Below are 16827 nucleotides of genomic sequence, written 5' to 3' on the forward strand. Positions count from 1 at the left end.
AGCAAAAGTCACTGCTATATTTTTCGGAAGTGAATGAATGAGGATGGCAATTTGGGATTAGAAGACCAAACTATATTCTGTATTGGCTCAAACCAGAAATATGAATGATACTACTACTACACGATGAAATTGGTAGATAAAAGATTGTGAAATGAACAATTGTAATAATTTCTACTGGTTTTGTTTTGAAATTATAATTAAATAAACTTTTCTGCACTGTGAAGAAAGAACTTGTCATCATTTGGCTTGAAATGATGGAAAGCAGTAATGGCAGTGCACAACAGTGGACTTGAGTGAAAGTTTCTTAGTTGCATTTCTGAACATGCACAGAAGTGAAAAGAACATTATTGGACATTGGTAAGCTTCAGCTGTCTGAGGATTATAAAAAGAGTACAGTAAGAGAAAAGATGTGGAGGTTCTGTGTATTCAATATATGAAGACTGCACAGAAATTAGAAATGTTAAAAATAGAAGATTGATTGATTGAGAGAGAGAGAATATCCTTGTATAAAGAGATAGGTGTGAAGTTGTTAGGAGTCATTAATCCATATAGGATTTATTTCAGTTAAGGCTGAAAGGAACTTTATTGATTTCCAGTTCATATATAATGGGTCCAGTAGAGTTTGTTTTATTTAGGAGTCTCAGTCTGAGTGATTTCTGACTGTTGCAATGTGTTTTAGTTATTTCTTCAGCTTTCATATAGAAAGCAAAGGTTGTTAAAGAATGTTGACACTTTCACATAGAAAATTAATTCATTCTAAGGTGATAAAATTTTAGTAGTGTATTCAATGGAACTTGCTGCTACTTTCATATAGTTACATAAAGTGAGGTTAGAGAAGTGTCTTGGATGAAGACAAGATTATGTTTTCTTTAGAGTTCTATGATTTAAGGTGCAAAAATAGTTTTTACTTATGTTGCTGTCATACAGATAGCACGTTTTTTTTTTTGTATTAGTCGCTCTCCTGTGTGAAACAACACTCCTGGAACTTTAGTCTCTTGCCTACTACAGAACTTATTCCTTCTTGAGTCCTGTGTGAACTCAAGAAAGAATAAGTTCTGTAGTAGGCAAGAGACTAAAGTTCCAGGAGTTTTGTCCATATATGATAATAACTGTTGGTTTATGTGATTGAAAGACAGGTGGTGTGCAAATTAAAGTGTTTTTCTTATAATAATTTGAAGAATGCATTGGTGCTTGCATAAATAAGTTGTGTTGATTTGATGTTGTTCATATATATTTGTGTTTTTTTGTAAATTAAAGATTTTTATTATTTTGGTTATGAAGAATATGAAGACTCAATCCCTTAATGGGTTTAATAGTTAAATAGGTTAAGTTACATATGAGATATCCTGGGATCCAAACCTATGTGCAAGATTAACTGGGAAATTAGTTGCAGTGTTTTCTTTTTATTTAAGAGTTTTAACCACACAAAGTGTGTCAAAGAAATACACACATGCACACAAGTGCATACACACGCATTGATATAAAAGAAATGAAAAAAACTGGTCCTTGTTGGATATGTAAACAGCACAACAGGAAACGAATCTCAGGCATATAGAAATGTCCCTTATTTTAAATACATTGGCTCTTTACTCAAGAATTTTTTTAGGGCATTATAAGTGTATTTTAGAGATAAATATATGCAGACTAATAGAGGAATTAATTTTGCACATACCTTGTTTGGATGTTAGGATGTCTTCATTCTCCATACTTCTGCTATTAGGCTGATAAAGGGGGTAGGAAACATGGGGGGTTGTTTGAGGCAAGGTAGCAAGATTAAATTAGAAAGCCCAGGTTTTTTTTTAAATAATATATATATATATATATATATATATATATATTATTATTATTATATTTAGAGGTGCTTCTTTGGGAAAAGGAAGGGATTTATGGAAGGCCAGGGGATGGTTCCCATAAATCCCTTCCTTTTCCCAAAGAAGCACCCTTAAATATAATATATATATATGTGTGTGTGTATATATTATTTAAAAAAAAAAAAAACAGGGTTTTCTAATTTAATCTTCCCACCTTGCCTCAAACAACCCCCCACGTTTCCTACCCCCCTTTATCGGCCTAACAGCAGAAGTATGGAGAATGAAGACATCCAAATAAGGTATGTGCAAAATTTCTTCCTCTATTAGTCTGCATATATTTACCTCTAAAATACACTTATAATGCCCTAAAAAATTTGCGTAAAGAGTCAATGTATTTAAAATAAGGGACACTCCTAAACGGAAACAGGCTAAAATAGCGTATAAATAATAGTTTTTTTAAGAGGAGTAACATGGGAATTTTCCCAGAAATAATACCTATATAGAAATGTTTTGGGAAAATTTGAAGGAAAAGGATAAAACTAATAATAATGGTAAGTACCTGTTGAATTTCTGTTCAGAACATGGGCCAGTCATCATTAAGTATAAAAGTTGGTTATAAGTCCAAAGGTCTGATTAGAAGATAGAATTTGGGTGACTGAAGTAGAGCTCATAGCTTTCATTCTATAAAAAGGAAAATAAAACTGAATGTGAGAATTACAAAGGAATTTCTCTGATAAGTCTTCCGAGTAAGATTTATGGAGGCATACTCTCCATGCCAATTATACCTCTCCTTAAGCTCATTCACCAACAGAGCACTTACAACCACCTTTGACATTCTATTTCTTTTATTCATTATTCTCACACCATTGTTAACCACACTTACACCTTTAGCGGTGACCTCTTGTTCTCTCCTGACAGTCATATATTGAAAATTTTCTTTAGCATCTACTTTATAATACACTTTCACTAACATACGTTTACTGAAAAGGCCTCTTTTTTTTTCAGATGACTTTTGTAACAAACCTTCTACATACCTTTAAAGGAAGAACTCCCCAAACTATTCATCATGCAAGTATCGGGTGAGCTGTACGCGAGATGACACCGTCCACCGACTCAGGCCATCGGTAGAAGTGCTACCGGAATGAGAACGGAAAGTTCCTCTAGGGAGACGGGCAGTCTGATGATAGTGACCAGCGAGACAAGCGTTTGACCAGCAGAGTGCAGAAAATGGTTGTATGTGATGAGCGAAGCGACCTCCACGTGGACGCAACCCACTGAAGCAGTAAAGCATCTAACTGTAAAGGACAGACAAAGGGGACACGGTAACTTCATGCGGTGGTGGTAATGTACAGAATTTTCTTATTTATTAACAATTAGCATTAGAGGAAAAGGGTGAATCAATTTCTAGATGGAAGAAAAATGGACAATTGTCTAGAGAACTTTTTGAATGACTTATATGCATTGCAACTTGTTAGCTCCATTGGACTTGTAATCAGAGGACTTAAATTCTTGTGTGAAACCTAATTAATGTGGTGAGGTCTGTGTTAGCCTTTGAAGTTCAAATTGTAAACTTGTATTTTCCCATGCTGTGTTTTAATTGACCATATGAGTTATATGTTCATCTATGATTGTCAGTTGATTTAGTATAGGTATTGTGATAAGCTTTTGATATGTTTAAACACTAATTGCAAACTCATTAGATCTTTAATAAACATGTTTTACTATGTAAGCATGAGTTTTGCTTGAGCATGAGACTAATTTACCACTCATAAAAGTTTGAACCTATGCATAAGGGGAAGGTAAAGAATAAATTAGAAAGGATAGGGCCATGAATGCAAACTGAGATCTCTACAGACGCTATATATATTTAACAAATTTAGGTAGCTGTTAGAACTCTGGGAAAGTTTCTCTGAGCAAGAATTCTTCTGTCCTAGGACTCTGACTGGCACAGCTAGAACAAACAAATTTGTCAGAGTTCGAAAAGAAGATGGCCCCAGAGAGATAGACTGGAGATCGATCTCATTCTTAGTTGGCACAAGAGGGGATAATAATAACATAGATTTAAAGAAAAACCACGATGTAACAACTTCTTTTACAATACTCTCTCTCCTCCATTTCTAAGCTTTTTCACTAACCTCCTAAACAACTCTCTTAAATAATTCCAAGTTTAATTCATCTGTTCCTACTAGTAAACACCTTAGAATTATTTTCTTTTTTTCACTTGTTTTTCACTCTTGTATGTTTTCCTGAGACCCGTGTCCAAGAAAACATACCAGAGACATTATTCTTCTTATGGTCAATCTTATTTGAGGATTGACCATACTACAGGATTCTACAATCCTGTTCCTCACTTGATTCATCTTCTAAAAGCCAATCACAGACAATATCAATTTTATTAGCATAAATTTTCACCAATCCCAAAAGTTTTATCCCTTTGAACTATAACCTTCCTTTTATGAGTAAAGTTTCCTCTAATAAATCACTATCTAATAGACATATCAATTCAATTTCACAAGCTCTTCCCATAAATGCTTCCCTTCCAATTCTTAAATTTAACCAATCTCATTTTACTAATCTAACAGCCAGATTATCTTTAGTGGCTGCTTCTCTCAAAAATTTACAATTTTTATGATGTTGGGTGATAAAAATATATTTGTTAATATTTGAAGTATCTATTTTCAGTTTGGCAATTTCAGTGTACTTTCATCTTCCCCTTACATGTTAGCTCAAAGAAAGGTTTGTCACAGCAAAATAACTTATTAGAAATCTAATTAATATTCTGATGGAGTGATTAATTCTATCTGCATAGTGTGTTGTCTGTCAACTGCATGTAATTTCTGGCCATTTTGCCTCCCTTTGTGGAATGGAAAAAATCTGAGTTTCTGGGAGGGGAAAACCCTGCTATCTCTGTACGAGACTGGCTAACTCACCTTTAGTTGAAAACTTATAAGAGTTCTTTGCAATGAGGTTCTTCTGTTTGAAATCAGTTTATTATTTTCTTTGCTAATTTCATCATTAAATTTTATATTTTTGTCAAAAAATACAACCTCCTATATTTTTAATTCACCTTCAATATCCATGTCTAATAATAATATAAATCAAAATTCTAATCTAACTACAATATTAATTAAAAAACAAAGTTTTTTTATATTTCCTTTTTAAAAACAATGATACCACTGCTCCAATCATTCAATACTTTGCAATCAAGGTTTTCTACATATTTTATAAAAGCACATGCTGATTGACCAGTCAAAAATTTAATACAGGATTTCTTCTCTCACTTCATCAGCTTCATCAGATGTATTCTTTTCTGAAATTAACAATGTTTTTTTCAGCTTTTTTCATTTATTCCCCACTACCTAGTCCTTCAAAGATCGGTTCTCATTTCAAATTCTGTCACTTTTTTTTGTTTCCTTTGTATCTTACATTTGTCTCATAAATTTTTAGATTACGAATTTAAGAGATTACGAATACACTATTAAGATGCTGAATTTCAGTTATTTAAAACTGTTAGCTGTTATTTTTAAATACTTTATATATAAAATTTAATTATAAATATTACTTTTTTTTTTCTTTTATAAATTTATTTATCTCTATGTATATATGTTATTTAGAGATTTTTTTCAACAAATGAGATCCACTTTCTCATTTGTTAAAAAATGTTTGTAATTTTCTGAATTACAACCCAATATAATGACAAGAAGAATCTGAATAAAAATCCATATTCACATAGGAAAGCATGACCAGAAACACCACCTGAAGGTGATAGGTAGCTCTATTTGCCAGCACTCCAGGTGAGCAATTGGGGCTTCCTCATTCAAGCTTTCGATGTTGTACAAAGAACATGCATCGTTTTACGAATACTGAGATGGCAGACATGCACCTCATTTATGGGTAGGCTAACTGTAATGGATGAGCTGCTGTATGAATGTGTCGCAAAAGATACCCAAACAGACATCTACAACAGCAAATGTTTGCACATTTGCATCAGAATTTGTGTGATTATGGGTCATTCAGGGATCGAGGCATGATAGTGGGCGGCCACGATCGATGCGAAATTCCGCCATGGAAGAGGAAGTGTTGCATGCGATGGACAATAATCCAGAGACAAGCACACGTGCCATTGCCTCTGCTATAGAATCCAGTCCAGTGTATTGCGCATTTTGCACTCTGAGTCCTTACATCCATTTCATCTGCAACAGGTCCAGTTACTGATGGCAGAAGTTCATCCTCAATGTGGAATTCGTGCAGTGGTTTCTGCAGAAAAGTGCTGTAGACCCGGATTTTCCAACTTGTGTTTTGTTCACGGATGAAGCTTCATTTACCTGTGAAGGGGTCTTCAATCACCACAATGCTCATGGGTGTGCCATGAAAACCCAGACACTGTGCAATCACATGCTGCACAACAATGATTCGCCATTAATGTATGGGCAGGTATTGTCGCTGACTGTTTAGTCGGCCCATACCTGATACCACCCCAACTGGACTCCCAGAAGTATTGGACCTTTCTGGAAGAAGTTCTTCCGGGTTTACTGAACAATGTTCCAATGACTGTGCATTGGCAGATGTGGTTCCACCACAATGGGGCTCCAGCCCATTTTGGCATTTCTGTGAGTCAGTATTTAGACAGGTCCTTTGGGGCTCGATGGATTGGGCATGGTGGACCCATTGCATGGCCCCACGCTCACCTGATTTATCGAGCATTGATTTCTTTCTGTGGGGAACCCTTAAAGCCATGGTGTACGAAATGCCTGTTGCCTCTGACATTGACCTCGTGGCAAGAATCGGCATCGCCGCTGCTAATATCTATGAAACTCCAGGTATTTTCAGACATGTATGGCAATCAGTGCGTTGTCGGTGTCAGGCATGCATCACTGCTAATGGTTGTAACTTTGAGCACCTGATGTGAAACCATATTATGTATCCAGCTACTATTGAACTGTTCAGTTACGCCTAATAAAGTTTTTTACACTACTTACTGCCGTGTGTTATTTCTGTATCTTTGTGTCCCTATTAGTACCTTCCGGTGGCGTTTCTGGTCATGCTTTCCTATGTGAATATGGTTGATTTTGATGTTCTCTACCTCCCCTCAAAGTTTGTACGTGGAATTTTGAACCACCCTGTATATTACTAATACATCTGTTCTGTGTAGTAATAACTTGATTTGAAATGGTAAATAAATTAGGGAGAGGCTTCGTTTTGTTACAAATATTATAACTTTTTATAATTTATGAAGTCTTACCTGCAAAATATAATCCCTAGCTTCTAAAACAGCCGAATATCCAGCATTGGTGCCATTTTCCACAATAACCTAAGAGAAGAAAAAATGTGTATTTGCCCTAAAATAACAAAATTACATGATAACCAGAATAATAAACTTTAATGAAAGTACACATATTTCATACTGAAAACAACAATAAATCATCAGTATCTAGAAACAACAATAGTTTACCAATTAAAAATGGTTGTCACATGCTAGAATTAATATTAATAAATATTATTAAAACTATTTTTGATGTTTACATAAAATAAGAATCACCCATACATTTGGGAGAGAAAGAGAAAGACAATCATTCTGATTCATGCTAGACTGTTGTAAAAGGGCTTCACATCTTTCCTTGAAAAAGTGTTCATATTTTAAGCTGCTCCTATGGAGAAGATGAACTTCATCCCACAGGAAACTGTGTTTAGTATCAATACTATCCTGTGCTAGACCAGACTTTTGAGGTTTCACATATTCAATGTAGTATTGATGTTCAAAAATTCTTTTTTTTCCACAGAATTGCATTCACAAGAGATCTGGTAAAGAACAGCTAAAGATAGAGGCACCAATTTGTCTTTTGTAGATGGTAACAGATGAGAAATTTTGTTGATAGGAAAATGTGGGATTAAGGTGATGCTTCTTCAAAATTCCACTCAATAGGGTCAGAGATACCAGAAATAAAAGCGATTGGAACCCTGTGGTTGGTCAAAGAATCCTTAGGTGTTGGAACATTGAAGCCAATTATCTGTTGGATTTGATGAGGGTTGTAACCATTTAATTCCATTAAATGCAAAGGTAGGTTTCCAATAAACACTGGTTGACAACTTACTGAAGGCTTTGTGACTAAGAAGGATGTCCAAGAATAGTAAACTATCCGCATTTGCATTTTCCATGGTGAAGTGATCCAATGTAGGAAAAAGGCATGTGGTGAGGTTGTCTGCAAGGATAGAAAAATCAGGACTCCATGGTGGACACAGGAAGTTAAAGAGGCAGTGAAGGAAAAGAAAAAAGCATATCAAAAGTTCCTTGCAAATAAGTCAGCTTGTGCTCTTAGAGAATACAGAGACAAATGTAAGAAAGCTAAACACTGTGTAAAACTAGCTAAACAAAAGTCATGGGAGGACTTTGGCAAGAACATAGAAAATAAATATCAAGAAGGTGGTAAGATATTCTGGAGGTTGTTGAAGAAGTTTAGAAATTGAGGAAAGAGTGCTGCAAAAGGAGTTAGAGATGATAAAGGTTACATGAAAACAGAAGAAAAAGATATCCTCGAAGTATGGAGTAATTACAGTCATACCCCGACTTACACTACCCCGATGTACGCGAATCCGGAGTTACACGGTTTCTTATATGTACGTATTCCCATTTCCCATCCCGCTTTACCACTAGTCGTATCTTTCAGGCGCTGGCTGCATTTGCCAGTGTCGCACATGCTGTGAACAAGCACTGACGTGTTTCGCGTGGTCTCCATTCATACACGATTTTTATAGTCTACAAACTTGCGATTGTTTAATGTTATGTTCTTGATAAAAATTTTATCACATAAAAAATAATAATGTCATCCAAAAGAAAGGTTTAAAGATTTTGGAGGACATAGATTCTAACGAGGAACGAATTGTAGAAAAAGGCAAGGAATAAAAAAAATCGTTGGCTTGCTATGAAGAAATGTTACGTGATAAGAAAAAGATATTATGCCGTCAGACAAATCTATTAGATTTTATGAAACCATCAACATTGAAATAACTTTCTTTTTTTTTATGTATGAAAAACTACAATTATGATTATATTTCTTAAGAAATATAGGTGTTTTTGTAAACCTTTGGTCCCAATTGTATGTTTGTTTATATAAATTACATGCAAAATTATACCCTGAATTACTCGAATTTGACTTGCGCGCTTTTTGTTGGTCCCACCTACTGCGTAACTTCGGGTTTTACTGTACTTCAAAAAATTGCTAAATGAAACAAGTAGTGATAGCACAGTGGTAAAAAACACTCAACAGGCATACAGCCAGGAATACATATCCATATTTGAAGTAGAAAAAGATATCAAAGGCTTGAAATGTGGAAAGGCAGCAGGAGTAGATGATATTCGACCAGAAATGCTGAAATATGGTGGTATAAAAGTCTTACAGTGGCACTGCATAGTTCAGAAAGACTGGACAGAGGGACGAATTCCAGATGATTGGAGTAGAGCTCTAATAGTACCCATATATAAAAAGGGAAATAAAACTGAATGTGAGAATTACAGAGGTATTTCCCTACTGAGTGTTCCTGACAAGATCTATGTGTCGTGACGTTCTATTTTCATGTTATGTTCTAAATCTGCCATCTTGGTTTCAAGTCACTCTTATAAATAAAATAACTAATTTGCGAATTGATCACCGATCCAAAAGTAGGGAAATTTATAATTATACTGCGCCACCCTATTTTAGATTAGTCTATATAAGATAGTAGGATCAATTCTTAATTAAGTTAGCAGTCTTCTCATTTAGGCCGAATTATTTACTATTCTACTTGGGGCACCCGCAAGATTCGAATTTTTTATGAACGGTGCAATAAAAAGGAATTCAGGCAAACACAATAATTAGATTAACAAAATAAAACATTTAATATAAGCTATATGACATGTACATAAATTCTACCTCTAATTTTAAACAATACAATAAAGTTAAATATTAGGTCAAGTCAATCACATTAGTTCAATCTTCCAAACATTACATACACTTTCTTAGTTTCTGAGTCACAAAATTCCTACACTTAATTAAACACAATAGAACTTCCCATCTGAATGGTTTCCACACAGTTCTCAGCTAAGCTATACACTTAAAGAACACCGCAGGCACTAATTGCTGTAAATATCTCTCAACAATTCTTATTTTCAAATTCTCATCCGTAAAGAATTTCCACAGTTAAAGTTAGGTTAAATGTAGCATAACTAATATTCAATTCTTCATACATTGAAAATGATCAATATGTCAGTGCTTACCAGAAACAGTTCCTAGTACATCAATTACGTTGCGAATAACTTTCAAAATATATTTGTTGCACTTAAGAACACATTTATAAGACTTCTCCGCAGTTATAACTAAAACACTATTAATCACGCTTCACGACTATGGATATCAACTGTAAGGTACTTTGATTATCCTTGTTACCACTCATTAAATAATTAAACACTGTGCAGTTCTGCTTAGGGCGATTTAGAATTAAGTCGCAATTCTAGATTAACTGGGTTTAATCAGAATTCTTCACTGAACGTCCAGTTTCTTCATATTATCTGATTGCGGCATTGAATTCCTTTAATTATCACTGCTGACTTTACTTTCAGCTAACTATAAAATTCACTTCGTCTTTTTTCGCTTATAATTATTATCCCGCCCTTGAGAACTTTTTATTTACTTCCACCTCTCTAGTTTATACCCTTGCTTCCTTTCACTTCAAAATTTCCGTTCCAACTCCCCTTGTTACCTCTATATAATTTTTTTTTTATTATCCTTCTCCTAGCTCATGCTCTGTTTCACTCGCGCTCGCTTCTTTGTGCGTCTCCATGACAACAAATAAAATATAATAAAATTGAGCTATTGCATAACTCTGAACTTCTATAACAGAAATAAATAGAGACTATTTACATTTCAATTAATGCGCAGTTAAATTACAAATATAAGTTCTTACAATATTGAAAAATAATAAAATAATAAATAAAACAGCTTAATAATATTTAATACAGAATTATTTTCCATTAAAACATTTCTTTGATTAAGCAATTAAATATTAGACAAAATTAAGGTAGTTATATGAATATTTAATTATAAAATAAGTGATTTACATTAAATAATATTTACAAGTTTTGCCTATGTGATGTAAGATCATGTTGGATTCTGAAACAAATAATAATTACTCTAATCTCTACATAATCAGAATCCAACATATTCAAGCATACTTGAGAAATGGTTGAGAAGAATTGTGGAAGAAAAGCTTGGTGAAGAACAAGCTGGATTCAGGCCAAATAGAGGCTGTCAGGATCAGATCTTCACTGTATGACAAATCGTTGAGAAATCATGGAAATATAACAAAGATCTGTATTTAAGATTTGTTGATCTGGAAAAGGCATATGACAAGATCCCAAGAGAGAGAAGCTATTCAATATGCTACAGTTATATGGTGTCGATGGGGCATTATATCAAGCATTACTTAGTCTTTATTTGAGTTGTAAGTCAGCAGTTAGAATTGAAGGAAGTACAGGAAGATGGTTTAATGTTAAATCTGGTGTGAGACAAGGATGTACATTATCCCCTCTGTTATTCATTATCTATATGGATCACATTATGAAGGAAAGTGGTATTAAACATGATATCAGAATTGGAGATGTTAATGTATGTTCTTTGCTTTATGCGGACGATGTTATACTTCTAAATAAATCCGCTACAAGTTTGCAAGAGTCCCTGTCTATTACAACAGTTATTTAATTTAGTCAGGGACTCTTGCAAACTTGTAGCGGATTTATTTGAAGGTCAGCATTAAAAAGACAAAGACAATGAAAATAGGTAGAATTGTTGAAAATGTCAATTGTGTTGTGAACGGGGAACCTGCGGAACAAGTAAAACATTTCAGCTACTTGGGCACGATTTGTACTGAAGATGGTAAATTAAATATGGAAATAGACAACAGAATCAACAAAGTTGGTATGGTAGGAAGTCAACTGAATAAATTCATATGGAATAAGAGAGAAATTAGTCGGAACACTAAATTAGCTGTATACAAGACAGTGTTCAAACCAGTTTTAACTTATGGATCTGAGAGCTGGGTCAGAAAACACGACGAAAGACTAGACACGCAGATATGAGTCCTGAGGAAGATTATAGGCGTGAACAGATGGCATCGATGGCAATATCATATTAAAAATGAGGATATTAGGAAAGAACTTGACATTGTCGGCATCCAGGGTGCATTAGCAGAGCTAATCTCAGTGGTACGGTCACAAACAGAATGGGCGAGAAAAGATTAGCAAAAGAAGTGTTCTCTGCCAGGTTGGCAGGAAAATGACCCAGAGGAAGGCCAAGATATAGGTGGATTGATACAGTACAAAGTGCCTTAGACGATAGAAATATAAGATCTGATAATGTTGGAATCTTGACAAGTAACAGACTGATTTGGAGGAAAATTGTAGATAGGAAGTTAGTAATGATGTAAATTTTTCATGTAGTACTATCGTATCCTGTACACCCCTTGAGGGTACATGTCAGGAATGTGATAATGATGATGATGATGAAAAAGTAAGTTCATTTTCAGAATGAGGTCAAACAGCAAAAACATCATTGATGTAACAAAACCAAACAGAGGTATGGGGATGAATGGATGAGAACAAGATATTGTCCAGATGGTTAAAAAAATAGTTTGACAAAGGCAGAAACAGAGAGCTACCCATGGCAGTGCCTTCAATCTGTTCACAGATGTGGTTTTTCCAGCTGAAATATCCTGACTGTATAACAAATTTAAAAATTATCAAATCAGGAGGAAAATCATGATATAGTAAACTAATAGTGTCAGATAACAGAATATTGGTAAATAGAGAAACAATGTCAAAGCTGATTAACATGTCTGACTCTTGTATTTGAATATCCTTGATATTTTCAAGAAAATGTGTGGAATTCTTGATAAATGATCTAGACTGTCCAAGTACAGGCAGTTAATAAATGTGAAAGAAATTTAGCAATTCTGTATAAGGGACAGTCAATATAATTTTCACAATGACTCTTACTGGACAATCTTCTTTATAAATTTTTGGTAGACTATATTAAATGAAGAAGTCTTCCAAAACTTTTCCAAATGAACTTACCATTTTCCTATATTGGATCAATAGCCTTCACTTACACATTCGATTCACCATGGAGCACTAAACACAGCATCCTGTGGGATGATGTTTAGTGTCAATACTATCCTGTGCTAGACCAGACTTTTGAGGTTTCACATATTCAAAAGTGCCCTGTTCATGTGATTGAGCTTACTTTGGACAGACAGGAAGAACTGTGGACATTCTGGTAGGTGGGCTTATACATTGGTTACTCATAACTATTATTTTTCAGAAAATAATGTATACTAAAATATTAATTATAAAAACTTTAATTAATACTTTCTATATTTCAGTAGCATTAATTGCTATAAATGTGTGGAAAGGCTTATGTGTTTGTCATATATGTTTATTAATTTTAACTGTATAGATGAGAACACAGACTGATAAGAAAATAACCGTTTATTAACTTATTGCTTACATTTCACTGGTATTCTATCCAGCATCTTCAGACCACAAAAACAGTTTGTCACAGTATTCGAGACAACGACAACAACAATCCAGTAATGGGACTAATTTCCAATGGGGCTAAACATCAACTATGCACCATATGTGAAATCGGCAACTCTCATCTGTTCATCCAAGGACAGAATCTCTTCTTTATCACATCCAGGAGTCTATGAAGTGCCCTGTTCATGTGATCGAGCTTACTATGGACAGACAGGAAGAACTGTGAACATAAAAAATATATCCTGTACTATTGCTATGCAAGTCCAGTCTAACAGACCATGCTTTAGATACCCCTGAATACAGGATCAATTGGAAAAAAACAAAAGTGCTGCACAGTTTTTATAAGTCAGAGAGATTGTTCATGGAATTAAGAGAAGCCTTGAAACATACTCCAAACCTTAACAAGTATGACTATAAATTTGCCAAAGATTTGGGAGACAGTCATCTTAAGACCTAATTAATATCTGCTTTCTCTCTCTCTGTTTTTTTTCCTCAACATAGATGGCACCTAATTAGGACTTAAGTCTTTGTGTTGTATTTACAATTGTTCAGACTAGTCCCATTGTTATACCAGATTGTTGTTGTCTTGCATACTGCGACAAACTGTTTTTGTGCTCTGAAGATGCTGGATAGAATACCAGTGAAATATCGGCAATAAGTTAAGAAACAGTTATTTTCTTATCAGTCTGTTCTCATCTATACTGTTAAAATTAATCAACATTTACATTGCCATCATCAGGGAAAAAAAAAAAACGATGATATGTGCAAGCAGGCAGCACCAACACCAGGCAAATGAGGCTGAAGAAAGCCGACTAAATTTGTGTCTATATTCTTAAATGGTTCCCTAGTGGACTAAATTGGGTAGTTTTGGCCAATGGCTGAATATCTGAGGATTAATGCTTCCCAAATTTAGGGTAGTCTCATGCACCCAAATTTGTTGACATTTGGAAAGTTTTCAGGGGCTGAGGCAGATTCGAGGAACAGCCTTTCATATTTGTTTTTGTTGCAGTGTAATAGAGTGGCCTTTTTCCAGCATATTCTGTGGTGGGTGTCCAAAGAAGCATGGTCAACAAGTCTTGAGTGGCCTGTGGTGGTGGAACCAGATGTAGTCCTTGTGTTCAGAAATTCTGATATTGGCTGTCCTGCCTGTTTGGCCAACACTAATGAAGCTATCCGTGTGTTAGAAGAAGAGCTTACTGTGATGCTGAACGTCAACCCTTGAGCAATCCTTTCTAATGTTTTGAATGCTTCAGCAGACAAAGAATTCCAACAAATATGATGTTGACACATCAAGAAAGAGGAAAATCTAATTAAAAAAAACTCAGCTTCTAAGCCTCAACTACCTCCTAACACCAGTACACTTATCATCCTTCACCCTGAAGCAATTAGCACACTCATACATGGCCATAACTATACACTAGCACCTAAAAAAATTCTGGCAGAAGAAATAATGAACCAAGTAGAAACGAGGTATCCTCAGCCTTCCTGACCATATTGCCAACAACATCAGACTGGATGTAGCCGATGTACTCACTCATGCTAAACCACCAAAAAACAGCCTTTCAAAGAATTTCAAGCTCTGCAAGAAATTAAAAATTACAACAGGGATAAGGGAAATACCACTATTGTTTTAAACCAGTTGGATTAATCAGGTAAGCTTGATTCTTTACTTGTACATTGTTCTACCTACCTCCCTGTAGACTATGATCCCACCAGTTCACAGATCAGAACACTCCACAGGCTCCTTAAAAAGGCTACCTCTTGGCCTGTGGAGGTCACAAACAAACTAAAACCCTTATAACTCTACCCCCGCCGATATATGGACTACCAAAAATCCATAAACAAAATGTGCATTACATTCCACTGTTGATGGCATTGATTCACCGATATACAAATTAGTCAACCATTTAGCCAAACTGCTCACACAATATACTGGCAATACACCCTCACACATAAAAAAACTCAGCCAACTTTAAAGCCAGTACAGATAAACTCACATCCCAACACACTGACATAATGGTCAGTTTTGATGACTCCTCTTTATTCACCAATGTCCCACTCCAAGTTACCTTTGACCTTATCCAAGCCATATTTCCTCCCAATATCTCAGCCCTATTTCAGGGCTGAGATATTGGGAACTCAGGCTATTTCATTTGGCAAGGAAAATTCTAAAAATAGACAGAGAGAACAGCAATGGATTCTCCACCCCTAGCCAACTTCTTTCATGTAGACCTTTGAAGAAAAAGTCTTAAACTCACCGACATAAACCACTATCCAGATATGCTATGCAGATGATGTGTTCTAAATTTGGCCACATGGCCTGGATACGCTCCACAATTTCTTAACACATCTAAACAATCAGCACTCCATGATCCAGTTTATTTTTCCCCTTAGAAAGGGAAAACAACAGCAGTCTGCCATTCCTAGACACTCTGATTACACAAGCCTGATGGATCCCTGGTATTCTCCATTTACATTGACCAGCAGTCACCCCCCCCCTCCCAACAATATGGGATTATAAAAACTATATAACAGGGCAAAATTAATCAGTTCTGATAGCAGTGCCCTTACTACTGACCATATTCTCAACACTTTCTTAGCCAATGGTTACAATCCCCAAAAAATCCCAAAAATATTAAAACCCTATAACTGCACCACACCTCTCTTTCAGAGCAGAGATTACTGAAGATCTATCAACATTCCATATATCTGGAGCACATCCAAAAATTTATAAAAATCCTAAGGAAATACAACCTTACAACCACTTACAGACCACATAAGAAACTGACATCTCTTATCCATTCCACCAAAGATAAGCCACATCTCCTAGACTTATCAGGAGTATATCAGGTCTCATGCAGTTGCAAAACTATCATACTATGGCCAAAAAGGCAGAACAGCCAATATCTGAACACAAGGACTATATCCCGTTCCACCAATACAGCCACTCAGGACTTGCTGACTATGCTTTGGACATCCACCACAGGATAAGCTGGTAGAAGGCCACTCTATTAGACCACAGCAAATACAAATATGAAAGGCTATTCATTGAGTCCGCGTCAGCTCTGAAAAACTTTCCAAATGTCAAGATATTTGGGCATGAGACTGTCCCAAATTTGGAAGCATTAATCCTCTGATATTCAGCCCAATGGCCAAGACTACTAAAGGTTAGTGCCTGTGTGCACATATTGTTCTTTGTGATCCCTGATGATGGCAATGTAATGTTGCCAAAATATAGGAAAGTATTAATTAAAGTTTTTATAATTAATATTTTAGTATACATTAAGTGACTGTGTAGCTCAGTGGAAGTGGTGTTTTCACTCTTAAGTATACATATATCCGGTTTCCGAGGTAGTCTATCTCCACGTGCAAGTGAGTTTTTTCTCCTTTAAACTCAGGTTTTTTGTCCCGTAAACTCCAGAAAATCGACCATAGAACCCACACTATTCCAGA

General features: G+C 35.3%; 1 protein-coding gene across 1 annotated transcript in view; it reads right to left on the reverse strand.

Annotated features, from left to right (window-relative positions):
* Positions 1-16827, reverse strand: part of LOC150100621 (ribosome assembly protein METTL17, mitochondrial) — a 256639-nt gene that overhangs the window by 95496 nt on the left and 144316 nt on the right. Inside the window, exon 10 of the mRNA XM_090401843.1 lies at positions 7054-7122. Coding sequence (XP_090257969.1) covers positions 7054-7122 — 69 coding nt within the window. The remainder of the gene's footprint in view (positions 1-7053; positions 7123-16827) is intronic.

This window comes from Typopeltis vanoorti, chromosome 12, assembly GCF_054136105.1.
Source record: "Typopeltis vanoorti isolate ZY-2024b chromosome 12, IOZ_Tvanoo_1.0, whole genome shotgun sequence".
NCBI lineage: Eukaryota > Metazoa > Arthropoda > Arachnida > Uropygi > Thelyphonidae > Typopeltis > Typopeltis vanoorti.